At 37.9% G+C, this 15,565-nt stretch overlaps 1 protein-coding gene across 2 annotated transcripts in view; it reads right to left on the reverse strand.

Annotated features, from left to right (window-relative positions):
- Positions 1-2,184: 2,184 nt before the first annotated feature.
- Positions 2,185-15,565, reverse strand: part of zgc:77151 (uncharacterized protein LOC337153 homolog) — a 36,815-nt gene continuing 23,434 nt past the window's right edge. For both annotated transcript variants that reach the window (XM_063895256.1, XM_063895257.1), the window contains exons 5-13: positions 14,957-15,181; positions 14,195-14,301; positions 13,479-13,626; positions 11,664-11,716; positions 10,215-10,312; positions 9,915-10,098; positions 9,440-9,637; positions 8,494-9,027; positions 2,185-8,123 (exon numbers count right to left, since the gene is read on the reverse strand). In XM_063895256.1, the coding sequence (XP_063751326.1) occupies positions 7,473-8,123; positions 8,494-9,027; positions 9,440-9,637; positions 9,915-10,098; positions 10,215-10,312; positions 11,664-11,716; positions 13,479-13,626; positions 14,195-14,301; positions 14,957-15,181 (2,198 nt within the window). In that variant the 3' untranslated portion in view covers positions 2,185-7,472. The remainder of the gene's footprint in view (positions 8,124-8,493; positions 9,028-9,439; positions 9,638-9,914; positions 10,099-10,214; positions 10,313-11,663; positions 11,717-13,478; positions 13,627-14,194; positions 14,302-14,956; positions 15,182-15,565) is intronic.

Consider the following 15,565-nt stretch of genomic DNA (forward strand, 5'->3'; position numbering starts at 1 on the left):
ATAAACTGTAATAATTATGTGTCTATTTCTGTGTATACAAAAATATATGAAAAATCTAAATAAATAAAACATTTATAATTATATAACAAATAACTTAATAAATAAAATTAATTGGTAATAATAAGAAAACAATAATAAAAGTAAAAATCACTGTATTTGTTGCTCTAAAGCTGTATTTTTTTATGAATTATTCAAGGCCATATATATATATATATATATGTGTGTGTGTGTGTGTGTGTGTGTGTGTGTGTGTGTGTGTGTGTGTGTGGATTTCTTTACAGTCTGCTCCTAGACAAAGAGAAGAGGCTTCAAAAGAAAAATATTTATGACTCTCGAAGGGTTAAAGTCTGTCAGGCTGTACAGGAAAAATACAGCTCACATACCAGAGCAATGAGAGCAGCCCATGGAGTTTTAATCCACAAAACAGAAACCGGACCAGAGAATGATGTGAAATAATGAACCCTACTATAATAAAGATGATTAAAAGTCTGTTAAAGCCATAAAGACCTGATATCGTCTTTAATGGCACTCTTGAGACCTGAGACATTATTTGTGTACTATTCTTAGGGATGCACAACATGAGGAAAATATGCTATAACTTTATTTAATAATAAGAAAAATAAACAGAAAGCAAAGCAAATTTATTTCTGCTTTGCTTTGTGTCTTTATGTTTACTTAAAAGACAAATGATGATAGTTACATTTTAAACTTCAGTTTTTTACTGCAAATCTTTAATTAAAAATGACTTGATAATATACTGAGGATAAAAAAATAGCTTTTATAAATCTGTAGATAATCATTGAGGCTTTAGTTTTTCCCCCCTTTTAAAGCATTTTAAATGTCTTTATTGGTGAGTTAATGAAAGACACACACACAGCATCAGAGGTCTGCATGACGTGATTGTTGCCCCCAAAATGTGTTGAATACCAACACACAAACACAAACACACACACACACACACACAGGAATGTGTTCATTTCCTCTTTGGTGAAAATGTGCACACTTTTTTGAAACACAACGAGAATAATAGTCCTTTCAGGGGAGGAATGTGGTGTGTGTGTGTGTGTGTGTGTGTGTGTGTGTGTGTGTTTAAATAATTGATACTGATTCTTGACATTCCTCCTATATCTTGGGATTATCTGGGAAAGGTATTTTATAACCATTTTAATGCTGACACTAGTCTTTTTTTCTATTATTCTGTAAAGCATCATTAACATAAATTCATAATTGTATATACAACCTGAGCCACATAAATTCATTCTTGTCTTCATTAACCGGTTCTACAGTGATGGTAATAATCATTGATATTTGATCATTGATAAAATAACCCTAATGAGAACGATTCATTAGAAGAGGAGAAAATACTGAAGCAGCACAGGCTGAGATCCTGACCTTCTAATATGGCTCAAGCTCGATAAATACTGGATCCTACATTTCCCAGGATTCATCACAATAGCATATTGTCATTAAGTAATTTCTCAGATTTGGTAAAGCTCTTAGAGACGAGAGGACACCAATGTTTCCACAACTGGCTGCTGTTTATTTCAGATGTCTGCATTTAGTTAAAAACTGCTTACCGTATGCAATCATGCAAAACTGAGTTGTTTTAATACTAAAATGTAATATTTGGGTTGCTGCTGTGATAATCCCCAAAATAATCTGCAAATCTATCATTAGAGCATATGTCTGCCTCCATCTAGTGTTCAGTTTGAGGAATCACAGGAAGGTCAGAGAAGTAGGATTATTGTGTTCTTAAAAGGTGTTTTACCCTTAATTTATATACAAGAAACTCACAATTTTTTATCATAAATATGAGATATTCAAATAAAATATATTTGTATTGCTTATTTGTGTTTTCAGAATATTTGTTGGTATTTTTTAGGAAATAGACAATATTTTACGAAGGTCTAAAGACAATAACATTCCAGCTTGTCTCAGAGTCTCATAATAGTATACATCAGTATTAGAACTTCTTTCTCTTAATACAACTCTTTTAAAAATATGGGTTGTGTCAAAGGTGAAAATGTAGTCTAAACGGGTTAATTTTTAACAGTTTTCCAAATAATTTCAAATTAATTTAAATCTGCATACACATCAATTGACAGTAAATCTTTATAAATAAAACTGTTGAAAACAATAAACTTTTTTAAAGAAGGTTACAAATCACAACAAAACCCCACCCAGTGTTTTATTAACAGATGACTTTTATTATAAATATACAGTGTTAAAATGGAATGGTACCTGACACTGCCAGCCGTTTTTACCGCATATAGAAACTGAAAAAAAAGAAATGGAACCGGAGTTTGTGCTGCAGATATGCGATCATCATATCACATTACATGTTAATACAGAGTCAATCAGAAGCTCCAGTATCTCCTGTGCACACGGGCAGATGACTGAATACACCAGAAAACATGGATTCTCTTTAAAAGCTCAACGATTTGTGAAGGAAAGATCACAACTTCTGCTTTTGAGAGAGTTTTAACCTTTGTTTCTAGGAGAAAGAATAACAAAACATGAGAAGAAGGGGTGTGATGATAGAAATAAGATCACAGGTGACTGAGACATTCATTGGTACTTAACATCCAACCATTTTTTTTAAAAAGGTGCCACATGCAGCAGTTATAACATCAATATTCCACATCTTCATGATGAAATAACACTTTTACTTCATGAACACTACATTTCCTATAAACCCATTTGCTGCATTTATTTGTAGTCTTACATTTCAAGTTTACTACAAGTAACTTTTGCGACAAATTCTGTTAACTTCGTGACATTTTTAAAGCTAAAACGATTGTTAATTCATCTTTTGGGCAGAAATCTCATCAGCAACTAAGTCACGTTTTACACAAAAATATAGAAAATGAGCTGGGTTCAGTTTATTAAATGTGGAAATGTCTTTGACTTTGTGATAGTAAAGCGAATAGCTTTGGCTTTTTGACTTTTGGTCAAGAAGTCCCTTTGGAAACAGGTTTTAAAGACCAACCAATGAATCCAATTTAATTCCATTATAAATCTTTTGTTTACGCATTAAAAGAAAAACTGTTTTGCAGTTCGGTAATCTGTTGGAATAACTGAAGACGGCTAATCAAAACATAATGAATTAAAAAGAAATAGGTTTGTCCAAGCGCCAATGTCTAATAAATCCCAACAAATGTACCCTTCTTCTACTGTTTATTTGTTTGCTGTAGAAACAAACAGTGCCCTCTTCCTGCCTTGTTAAAAATCCCAGATGTTAAAACAGCACATGTGGCACCTTTAATTTGTGATCATTTATCTTCATGAATGTTGCTCACCGGATCGGTGTCGGTCCTATAGGTCCTGTTTGCATCCTGCTGTCGCTTTTTAACGGGAAAATCTCCCTTCAAAACAAAGGATCAATCAGACATCACACAAAAACCAGAGCCTTCATGTCATCAATGGCATGAAGGCTAATGAGCAAATGTTACTTTCAAATATCGACTCCAATTTTAAGTATGAGGCACTTCATTTTTAAGTACTTTACATTAATGAGCTGTGCCGTTCAAGACTGATGCTGAAGTGTGCAAAACACTGGATATAACAACTGTGTTTGAACATGCATAACAAAATGTAAACATCTTTATAAAAAAAGGGAGAAAAAAAAGAAATTGAACCGTAAGAAACTTTTAACAAACTAAAGCTTAAATAACCAGTGAAGAGAAAATATTTGTCTCTCATACAGGTTTAACTCTTAACTAGAAGATCTTCATTTTTTCATTTTTGTTGTCATGAACAAAAAGATGAATTTGGAGGAAAAGTAAGCCAAAATAAAAAAGGCAAACAAATGTTCAGGACAGTCCGACAGATAAAACGGTGTGTGTTTCTCAAAAGGAAGAGGTGGAGACACATTAAATTGATGAAATGGGGAAATGGAGCGCACTTTCAGACAGTTTCTCACTAAGAGATCTCCGGTGCTGCACTTGCAAAGTGACAGAAGAACAGATGATATAAATTATTTTGAGAACAGAGCTTGAACTGTATTATTTCTCTACTTTAGCATTATCGAACATTACAAAAGATTGTCAGAGGATTCATTTGAAACAAAAACCTCTGGAAAATGTTTAAAAGGGCATTTCTTAAACTGCAAAAATGACTTTTTGAAATTGGAGATTTTTTAAACTTTCAAAACTGAAATGTCCATCACCCCTCCTGCTGATTTAGTTTCCATCTGGCTAAAAACGTCTCTTACCTTTTGAAATGAATGTATTTTTAAGCATGATCCTTGTTCAATGAAGATATATAATTCAATTACAAGCCTGGTGTAACGTCAAAGGCCAGGAAGAATTACACTTACCAGAATATTAGATAGTTTGGATTTTTTTACGATAGCACAGCCATATCATGGGAGAGTCCTGTAGTGAAAGGCTAGCAACAGTTAATAAGGGAGTTGGCTAGTGTAAAGGTAGTTTAAGCTTAATTTGACTGTGCCATTGCTGTTGTAGCGCTCTTGATGTTCCTACTGTGGGTTGAAAAAAGGATTTCTGATTCTGACAGAGCAACAGCTTGACCCTATGTACGTATGTGTAGTTTTAAAGCAAGCTCTCCACATCTGTCACTTTTTCTTACAACTTTGTGCAACACTGAACGACTTATAGCTGAGACTGTTGAAAGAGTGCACGGTTTTCACCAATTTCAATGCCAAGACAGTTATAAAAATCAAACAAACGTGCCGTACCAGGCCTATTTAAGATGTTGTCTAATCACCACTTGGTTACTTTTCTACCCCATAATCTTTGAGGAGCTACAACACTTATCTTGAGTCGCAGACGTTCCACCTTTGAAGCACACTGAGGCCTTTACTGCTCGGAAACACCTTGCCTTAATAAATAAAAGCTTACAGACAGGAGGAAGCAGAGGAAAACATAAAGCATATAAGACTCGTGGTGTAAGATTAGCATACTTGTGAGTTTTCAAGAAAAAGAAGACCTTCCTCATGGTATAGTAGTAACAACATGACATCTACCATCATGAGGAATATTTCTAGAAAGGTTTTGGAGGTCCGGTGATTTCTGGAGGAGTAACGTGTGCTTTGGTGCATCTTCAGCAATCTACTAGGTTTACATTTCTCTACTCATGCATTCATTCACAAACTATTCATATCCGTCTCACACCGAGCCAACAACAGTCAAACAGAGCAGGAAAAACTGCAAATATTTTCATAGCAAGTCATGTGAGTTTCAAACGCAGGAAAAAGTCGATGAAGAAGATTTAATGACTTGTTGAAATGAAAAATAATTTGCAGCTTTATGAATACAAAAATAACAACATGAGTACATAACTAAAAAATAAACAGCACCGGGGAAATCGGCGTCGTAGTTATTTCCACTTCCAAAATAAAAAAAACATTGGCATTGAGGATAATAAAAGGTGGAAAATATAAATATGGAGTAACAAATTAAGCACATGGGTACAGTAGGTGTGCAAATCTGAAACAAACCGAAGGAAAAAAGGCTGCGGTTAAAGGGATACCTTGACATTTTTTCATTTTCTTTCAGCTACACAAAGTTATCTGTCACAATATGGAGTCGGTGGTTTGTGTTGGCACTTTAGATGAAGAAGTGGAAGAAGCTGGGTGTGGAAGTGAAGAGGTTTAAAAGTTAAGGAACCCGAAACATGTTCTTTGGTGAAACAGGAAATGCGAGCGTCTGGAAAAACTCAAGTAAACAGCAAGAGACACGGTTATTTCTGACTAAATTAATAAACCGATTTCGCAGTGTAACTTGCGTCTAATCAGGCCAAACCAAAACAGAGTACTTTCATCCCTCTGTTCTGTGCTACATGTGTGAAACCGGGAAACTCCGAACCTGATTCTGTGAACAGTGTTGAAACTGAGGCTGCATTTATGGGACAGAATCCACCCCCTGCCCAAATGCATCATGGGACAGGCTTCAGCCCCCCCCCCCCCTTAAAACAGATAAAGCAGGTGGAAATGAAAAAGAAAGAACCTGAGGTAGTCTGAATGTCTGGGCTACATGTTAATGTGTTCCTCCTTTGCTGAACAGAGTAACTAGGCCTGGGCGATATAGTGTTGGATTTCAGATGTTGCGTTGTGGCATGAGTGTTGTCTTTTCAGTTTTAAAAGCTGAATTACAGTTAAGTGATGTTATATTCATAATTTTCTTTTACTTAATGAGTCATTATATCAACACATAATTGATTATTTCTAAAAAAGCTCAGTCTATGAAAGCAACAACTTTACAATGTCGTCACAGTATTGACAGAGGTAATGGGACAAATATATCTTGACATTTGATATAATCTATATATCGCCCAGCCCTGAGAGGTTGTAATGAAGGCGAGATGGCGGCATTAACGCGGGGCCGCTGTCTTTACAATAACAAAAGCAGGGCCGGGTATCGAACCTCAACACTGTTTACTATGAAACGTGTCAGCAGCACAGAGAAGGAGAGACAGCTGGCATTGAATGTGTGGTCAGATTTGTTCTCCTCCTGATTTAACCTTCCTTTTTCACCAGCTTTAGTCACACCAATTATTGTATGGCTGCTAACGCTGGGACAACATTCAAAATTTGACGACTTTGGCTTATTTCATAGTTTATATTTCTCTATACCATCTCATATCCATGTGAGTACTTCATACCCAGCCCTTCTGAGGTGTGGAGGAAAAACGTAGAGGTGCAACATCAAGGTATCTCTTTAAGTGAATGTATTTGAAGCCGGCGATGAAACAGATCGCAGGCCATTAAGGCACATATGTGTAAGAAGAGTTTATATACTTTCAGCTAACGAGCAGGACTATAGAAAGGCTTCACGTAACGAGCTATAATGTGAAGACCCAGGAGCTCCACATAACATTGAGACATTTTATCAGAAAATAACTATCTCTCTACAGAAGTAGAGTACAATTTAAAAATGAAACTACCAACTACAGTACACTCGAGATGCTTCGTTATGACGTCTTGATGCATAGCATCACCAATAGATAGAATTTATTTATATTTTAAGTTATATGGATCTTATTCAATGTTTAACCATAACATTGAATAGTGGAGTTAATAGTGTTATGGAGAGTTATGGCAGTGTTTGTAAAAGAGTCACAGTCTCACTCCTCTGTTTCCTTTTTTACCTTATAGAGACAGAAACCGACAGAGAAAGGAAGAGAAACTGATTTGTGATTGTCATGAGTCTCAGTGTCATCTATCCTCTGCAGAGTTCAATTAACGACATGATCGAAAAACAGGAAATAACAAGGAGACATAACTGGAAACAAAGAGAAGTTGTGAGTTCAAATGTTCTCAGATATAAGAGCAAAGAAACATCCCTGCTCCGCGTATCCAGGCTTTACCCTGAGCCGGATCAACACTGAAGCGTCCAGCGTCCAAGACAAACTCCAAGCCCCACGGTGGATACAACTTTCCACATTCCAAAACCAATAAATCCCAGATATTTCAGTCAGTTTTCTGCTCATATCAACAGAGTGAATAAATGCTAAAAACAGTGTGTGTCAGTGTTTGAGGGCCCGGCTCTCTTTAGCTCTGCCGGAGCAGAGAGGTGATCCTTCTCCTCTTGTTTGTTGCTCCTCTCAGTTTCACTTTGCTCCATCTCCTCCTTCTTTACCGCCACTCCTCCCTCTCCTGTCTCTGTGGCGGATCTCTGGGTTTCCATAGGTCCTGGAGAGAGAAACTTCCCAAACCTTGTCCCGTTCAGATCTTCCTCAAATTTCACCTGGAAGGGTGGCAGGCCGAGCAGGAACGCTCTAATCCTGCTGGGCGAGCTAAGGTCTGCTGGTTCCTCCTGGTTCCTCATCTCCACTTCCTGCTCTCCTTCCCCACCGCTGCCCCCTGAGCCGGATCGGCCTCCTGGACTGAAGTTATCCGCCGTCTCTGAGCACAGTCTCTTGGACAGAGGTTGATCCGCGTTCCCATTGACGTTCCCGTGACTCGACTCCTGTCCCTCTGAGCTCGGTCTCTTAGCCGCAAAGCGTTTGCTGAGATTGAGCGGCAGCGCCTGCTCGGGGGGTGGCGTGATGGGCGAGCAGGGGGGCTTGCTGCTCAGGTCCTGGGATAAAGCCTCGGATAGGCGGCGGGTGAAGGTCTGGAACTGAGACGAGCCCAGGCGAGTCCTCATCAGCTGGCACACCTGCACAAATCAAAGTTTATTTATATAGCCCAATATCACAAAACAAGTTTGTAACTACATAAAACAGAGATTCTCGTGCAATAAATAAACTTCTTGGGGCATTTCTTCTGTCAAAAGTATCTCAAACCTTATCTATCTAAAATGCTGCTTTGTTGTGGCTACTTTTTAGCCCCTTTTTTAAAATCTCAAATGTGTGCTTTTTCTCTATATTGAACATGCAAGCTACTTTATTATTGCCTCCCTTTTATCTGCCATGTCACTTTTGACATAACGTTGTAAATTTCTCCGCTGGGGGAATAATAAAGGAATTCTGGTTCTGGCATCCCTCGGTTACTCATTTATCAAAGCTTGCTTAGAGATGCTGGCACACCTGAACGCTGCAGTCCAGGTTCAGAGGCAGGACGCGGAGGGGGGGCAAAGGAGGCCGGTTCCTGACGTCCCGACTGACTCCTCTCTGCTGGGCTGCCTCGTCCACCACGCACCCCGAGCAGTGGTTGTGTTGCTGGTGCAGCGGGTGGAGGTGGGGCTGAGGCTGGAGCGAGTCCCTGCTGGGATGTGTTGGTGTGTCCGGGCTTCCACTTTTGGGCTGGAGTGTGTAGACTGTGGGATGGTGCTGGGTGGGGGGATCCTGAGGCGTCAGGGCGGGGCTCTCGGGGCCCCTCTGGAGGTTGATACGGTTCCTGAAAACGTCGAGAGGGCAGACGCCTTTGATGGGGCTGAAACCGCCCAGAGATCCTCCGACGAAGTGGCGAGGCAGCGTGGAGAGGAGGACGGGAGCCGCTGACTCCCCTCGGTCCGACTTCAGCTCCTTTGGTTTGGGCTGGAAGGGGAGGAAGGGGGCCGACATGGGGGAGAGGTCCGGGGTGAGGGGCATGTTAACGGTGAGGATGGCTGGCTGGATGGGCTGCAGAGGGGGAGGAAGAAGGAGGTGGTCATGGTTAGTGTTTAGAGTTGTTTAATCATAGGGGTGAGAAGAAAATATAGATAAGATGGACCTTTATTGAACCCTACAGGGAAATGTAGGTGCCGCGGAGCAACAGAATAAGGCAGAAACACTGATACCACACGTGGGATAATATGAATAGAAATAAAAATAAAAAAAATGAAAATAAGAATAAACATGTAGTATGAGGATGAATAGAAATAAAAAAATAAATAGCTTTCATAAAAAAACATATTCACTTTTTTACTCAATTTTATTGTATTCTTCTTTCTGTGTCTTTGTATTCATCATTTAAACCAAACTAAATTCAAACGGATTCAAACCAAAATGATAACCGATCTGATTTAGTATTTCTGAAAAGCGGAGGCCTTACCCTGTGTGTGCTGATGACGGTTGGAGCTCCCCCACCCTGCAACAAAGGATTAAGCAGCTGAGACTCGGACTCTGTTTTTACTTTAGCCTGCTGCTGAGCCATCATCTTAGCCTGAGCGATCAGTGTGGATTTATTGCGGGTGCCGGGCGGCCTTCCTCGTCCTCTCTTCACCACCAAGGTGCCGTTCGGGGTCACGATCTGTCAAGAGAGAGACCAAGGTCAGAGGTTAAGGTTAGTAGATTTTCAATATTTGGGGTTAAAAAGTACATTCACTTAATTCAGGACACATGATAACGTATCTCGAGACATAATGTCATATTGTTCTTCGAAAACCTGACATCAAGAGCAAGAACATCATCATTTTGGAATGAAAAATGTAAGAAATTGGTCGTACAACCTGAGGTAAGTAAGTGTGAAAGTGTTTATACATTAAAATGAACTGTTGTGTATGTGGGTGAGTCACGGAGTCACTTACAGTACGAGAACAAGCAGCAGCAGTAGTCGTCATCTTCTTTTCTTTGGATTTGGGTCCTGGTTTCCTGCCTCTCTGAAGTGGTTTTCTTCCTCTGATCGCTCTGGGTTTTTGAGGCATGGGGCATTCTGGGATTTTGAATTCAGTTCCTCCTGCTCTGAGGTGCTCTTCATAAGGAAGCATCAGCCTGAGACACACAGTTACAGAAACTTGGTGCATGGTATTTTACATTAGGACCTTATTTTCTCATTTCGAGTCTAAATTATGTATTTTTTCAGGATTTTGTTGTTTTTTTCCCCCTACCTTTCGTAGTGTCTCCTGGTGCAGGTCGCAGCGCTGGTGCTGCCGGCGCATCCTCCCAGCTCGTTATACACTATTTTCCAGAGACGGTCCACTGTGACCTGTGACACGTACACAAAAACATCAAGATGGTCAGCTTTGATCCCAGAAAATGCCGGGGAAAATAGGATTATGTGTCCTTGATATGGGTAATTTAGTATCAACTATTCTGAAGAACAAATAAAATATTAAATGTGTTATTATGAATTATGAATAAGGAGTTGAATCAAGAGTGACTGTAGCTATTTTAGGATAAAGTAGATTTAAAATGATTTGAATGGCAAACCTTTTACAACCTTTTTTTCCCCCATGTTTTAAAGTGTGTTTCAGTACTAAGAGAAAAAGTATTATTATTATTATTATAAACTTTATTATTAGTATTAAAAAAATATATACAACTACTACTAATAATAAAAAAACAACAACAGTAATAGAAGTAATAGGAGTAAATACCGTTAATTCAAATAAAACACTTGGTGAATGGTGAAAATAACAATAGAGACAAAAAGCAATAGTTATAAAATGAATGGTAGTAATAAAATAATACAATATTTGTTAATAATAAAAAATACAAACATAAATAAATAATACTTATAATGTTTATGAGCCGAGTGGTGTCAGTGTGTGTGTGTGTGTGTGTGTGTGTGTGTGTGTGTGTGTGTGTGTGTGTTGGGATTACACACATTATACAGAGTGTCATTAGGACTGTAACACTATGCTGTATAACAGTATTGTTCAGTACAAGGCTCAGTCTGCAGAGGGTGAAGTTTGAACAGGCCTTTTGTTGTGAAACAAAGCAGCACTGAGCTGAAAACACAGCGCCAGTTTCTCTCACATTGGCCTGTTTACATTTAATGCAAAGCTGCTTTTGTTGCGTGTTAATTCACTGTAAACTGCTGAGATTTTCCTGGCAGAACTCCACTATTTCATTCATTTTATACAGTTAAATATCTCAGTTAATTAAAAAGGTACTACTGATTTATCTGGGCTGAAATAAATCATCTTGCTTAAACTGTACATAACAACAGAGTACTACCATTGTTATTAAAGTTTAGTTTTACATTATGCTAATTTGTTTCAGGCTAACATTTAGATGTCTGTAGACTGAATGCTCCAGCTAGCAGCCATTTTGTCTTAGCTTAGCATTAAGATTGGAAAATTAAACTGGCACATTTGTACTTTGTGAAAATAATTTAAAAATAAGGTGTGAAAAGTGAAATAGCAAGCCGTTTCCAGTCTTTTTGCTAAGCTAATATGCTAAGCCTACTGGTGGTAGCTTAATAGCTTTAGCACTTAGACATAAGAGTGGTTTCAATATTTTCATGCAACTTTAAAGAAGAAAGAAAAAAGATTTTCCCAGAAACAACAAACCATTCTCAAAAAACATAACAGAAATGACTACAAGTGATTCACCTTTTTGTATCCTCCGAGCCGCTTAACCACTGAGTACATGAGGAAGAGGTCAACTGAGGAGAGAGAGGGCGGACATGTTTAAACTGAAACAGATGAGACATGCAAATATAATAAACACAGAGCTAATCTAAATTGTAACTCTAGAGTAAAAACGTTTTATCACATTTGCCTAAACAAATGTGATAAAACCTGCAGAGTAATTTGTAGGATTTTAGTTTCTGCTGCCTATAAAAGATGTAGATGAAACAAAGCCCCTGTGTTTATACTTTCAGGGTTTCACTGCCGCTTGAATTATAAGGAACCAGATCAGATCAGATTACATTTGAATGATCCTCGGGGGCAAACAGAGAGCAGGAGCACATTATGATTTCAGCTGCTGTATTCACATCTTCAAACACACATATGCTTTAAAGACTATTATCTAGCGCCTTTAAACTTCATTAAAAAATATAATAAAGATCCCCAAAATGTCCCAAGATATTAAATATATCAATTTCAGTGAACCATTTTTTAAATGTAAGACAAGTATTACATTTGAAGTTCAAACAAAAATACTTTTGTTTGGGTATTTTTATGCATAATGAACGTTTTTGTACCTTTTTATAAACTAAATCAGCTAACTAAATTATGGAAAGTGAAGCAAAGCCTAAGATCTAACAATGTAAAAATGTCAGTGTTTTCTTTCAAGGACTACAGATAAACCATATTTTAATTTATGATAGTAGAATTAAACTGTGTTGCTATGATCAGATTGTGTTATATTATGTTATTCTAAGGTATTTAAGGTAATAAACTAAATCAAAAGAGCATAATTCAAAAAGGTACAATATGTTCCTGTTGCCTGACAGTGGCTTGAAAAACTGTTATTACCGTCTAATATGTTTTTTCTGCGGTGGGTAAACTATGAAAGAGAATTTGAAAGCCGAGATAAGATACCACGCCTGAACATGTGATAATAAAACCAGTCGAGCAGGAGCTTCTTGCTGTGCATATCCAGACAGCATTTTTAAACAGCATTTTCGAGGACCTGATTCTTAATGGCAATATGTTATACATTTTATTATTTCATTTGCCATCTTGTGATATAGATATTTAGTGTTCTTAAATTTAGTTTTGGTGGTCTCTTTTGGCCTCTTGGATACATTTGTATTGTCAAAAGTGCAACCCTGGTTTGATGAAAGGTGATAAATAAATATCTTCTGATAGATTTAGCCAGAAGCACAATGGGGATTAAATTGCACCTACTGAACGACTACTTTATTTTTTTAATAAAATAACACTGACAAAAGAAACGGCATAACCTCCCACAACAGAACATATTGCATCATTGATTCATGCTTCTATTATTGCACCACTGTTTGAGAAAATGATCCATGTTATTCATTTACTTCGAAAAACCTCAAATCAACCCAGGCTTTCTCTGCGGTACTGAAAACAGGAAGTGCTTCCTGTCTTCCCCTGGTTATCCTGCTGCTATATTTCAGAACTTCAGAAAGTAGAAGGCAAACATATATAGGCTAAGCCCCAAAATGTCGGACTTTGCATTTACATTATTGTGCTTAAATACAGGCTGGAAATGAAAATGATACGATCTTTTGCGTGGGTGGAGGTATTTTCAGAGTTTTTATTTATTTAAGTGAAATACTTTCATCCAAAAAGGCAAAAAACAAACAGTACATAATCATTAAAAGTATGAACTGAATGTTTTTCTACTGTTTTAAGTGTAGTGATTCCCAGGAAAGACAAAAGAAAGAGAAAGTGTCAGAAAGAAAAGAAAAGAGATAGAGATAGATAGAATACAGATAGATAACTCACTCTTCTTGAAGCCGAGGTTGGGGACTTTGTGGATGGGTGAGCCGAGGCGCTCCATGTAGGCGAAGAGCTGATCCAGGAACAGCTGCTCCTCCGGGTGAGGGAGCCAGCTGCCCTCACAGCCGACCTCCACACTGCCCATCACGTTCTCCTGAGAGGGGGGAACATCCATATTACAGAAACACTCAGACAGGAAGAGATGCTGGGGGTAAATGCTAACCAGTTTACCGAAAAAACACCAATAATGGAAGGAAAAATCAAATGAAGCTCATAATGTTTGTCAAAAGTGTTTCATTAACACTTTGTTGGTTATTGGACTTCTTTAAACTGATGTTGTGGCAATTGTCAGTGAGTCATCAGATGCATTTAAAGGATTTCTGTTTTAGGCAAACATATTACACTTTACTTTTAGAGCATGGATGGTACAAACGATACAGCAGGTAGTATATACGAAAAATGAAGATGAACTATAAGAATGGGAAGAGAGCATGAGAAGTTTATCATCAGTGACATCTGCACTGTAGCGCAGAAACATAAAGTGTAAAAAGCTTGAACAACAAACAGAAACAACCCGTATTTCAAAGTACGATCCCCTGAACATGAAGAATTCCTAACACCCTTGCTAAATAAACAGCTGTTAAACCCTTTCATATCAACCCAGAATAACGATTTAAAAAAAGAAATCACACAGGTAGGATTATTACATATGAAGAACAAACCTTCATCCTCTCGATCCAGGACTCTGATTGGTTGGAGTTCGGGGAGTCTTTTCCGTCTCTGCCTCTCCTCTTGCGAGGTCGCCCTCGTAGACTGAGAGACGGACATCCTGCAGGACAAATGTGTTAAAAACAACTTGTAAGGACTCTAAAGAATCATTAAGAAGAGCAGGGGATTATTGATAAGTTACATGTGTGTAAGTACATGCAAATTGAATTCACAAGGTGTACTGTAAGATAATATAACATTTATACACGCATCTCTTATCTGCTTTTAGTCAAATTTTAGGTTCACCATGCCCGTCTTTAATGACTTCACTTCACATTCAGTTAATGACTTGAATGTAAACTTAGAAACATTCATTATGTATAATAAAACTAAAATAATTAAATGCTTTTCCTCTAGAAATACAAATTATTACATCTGATAAAAGTAAACTTAATATATGTGATGTCTGTTTAACAAGAACAAAAGAACATTTGTTATTCTTTATTTGTTTCTTCCTGAACTACTCTTATTGTGTTTTAAAATGTGTTTAATTGTTTTATGTCTTATATTTATGTTGCATTGTTGGAGGAGCCTGGGACTTATGTTCATTCTACACTGTAGTTACTGTATATGACATAAAAGCCTTTGAATCTTTAAATCTTTGATAACTAATAGCCAATATCAGCCCTGAGAAAAAAAAAACACATTGATTGACTGTGATAATTACCATGTTAAAAAAGGTTTTAAAAATATATGTATGGATCTAAAACACTCACTAAACTGCCAGGAGAAGCCGGCACTGTTCTCCAGCGTCGGGTGGTTGAAGGTGTCCCTGCAGTACATCAGCCGGATGTGGGGCAGCGCCTGAACGCCTCCCAGGGCCAGCAGGTGGGGATCCTGCAGCCCTGGGCCCCTCGCCCCGTCCAGGAGGCGCCTCTGCAGGGAGCGGAAACGGCAGTACTGCGGGTAGCTGAGGATGGATATTCCCTGTCGAGGGTCGTCTGATAGGAGAAGACATTAACATGTGAATCAAGCCTCCTTTAATGTTGCTGTTGTGTATATTCAGCATGATATCTGCCTCTAATGAACTAATTCCATCAAGACAAAATGATTTCCCTTACTTATCTGCTGCTGAGTTTAACTTTAAGACAAACATTTTTTCATTCACTAATTATCCAATTCCTGTTCTTTCAATTGCCCACAAGTTACTATCATGAAGCTTGAAGTAAAGATGTGTCAAAAAAGTCATCCAGAGCCACCAACACATGTATAGACAGGAATACCCCTGATGTACAATAACACTGTCTGTAAATATAAAACGTATATAATAATATTCATTAAAGTTCAATATACCATTCTGCAATATTACACTTTTTATTTTTACA

This window comes from Eleginops maclovinus, chromosome 11, assembly GCF_036324505.1.
Source record: "Eleginops maclovinus isolate JMC-PN-2008 ecotype Puerto Natales chromosome 11, JC_Emac_rtc_rv5, whole genome shotgun sequence".
Lineage (NCBI taxonomy): Eukaryota > Metazoa > Chordata > Actinopteri > Perciformes > Eleginopidae > Eleginops > Eleginops maclovinus.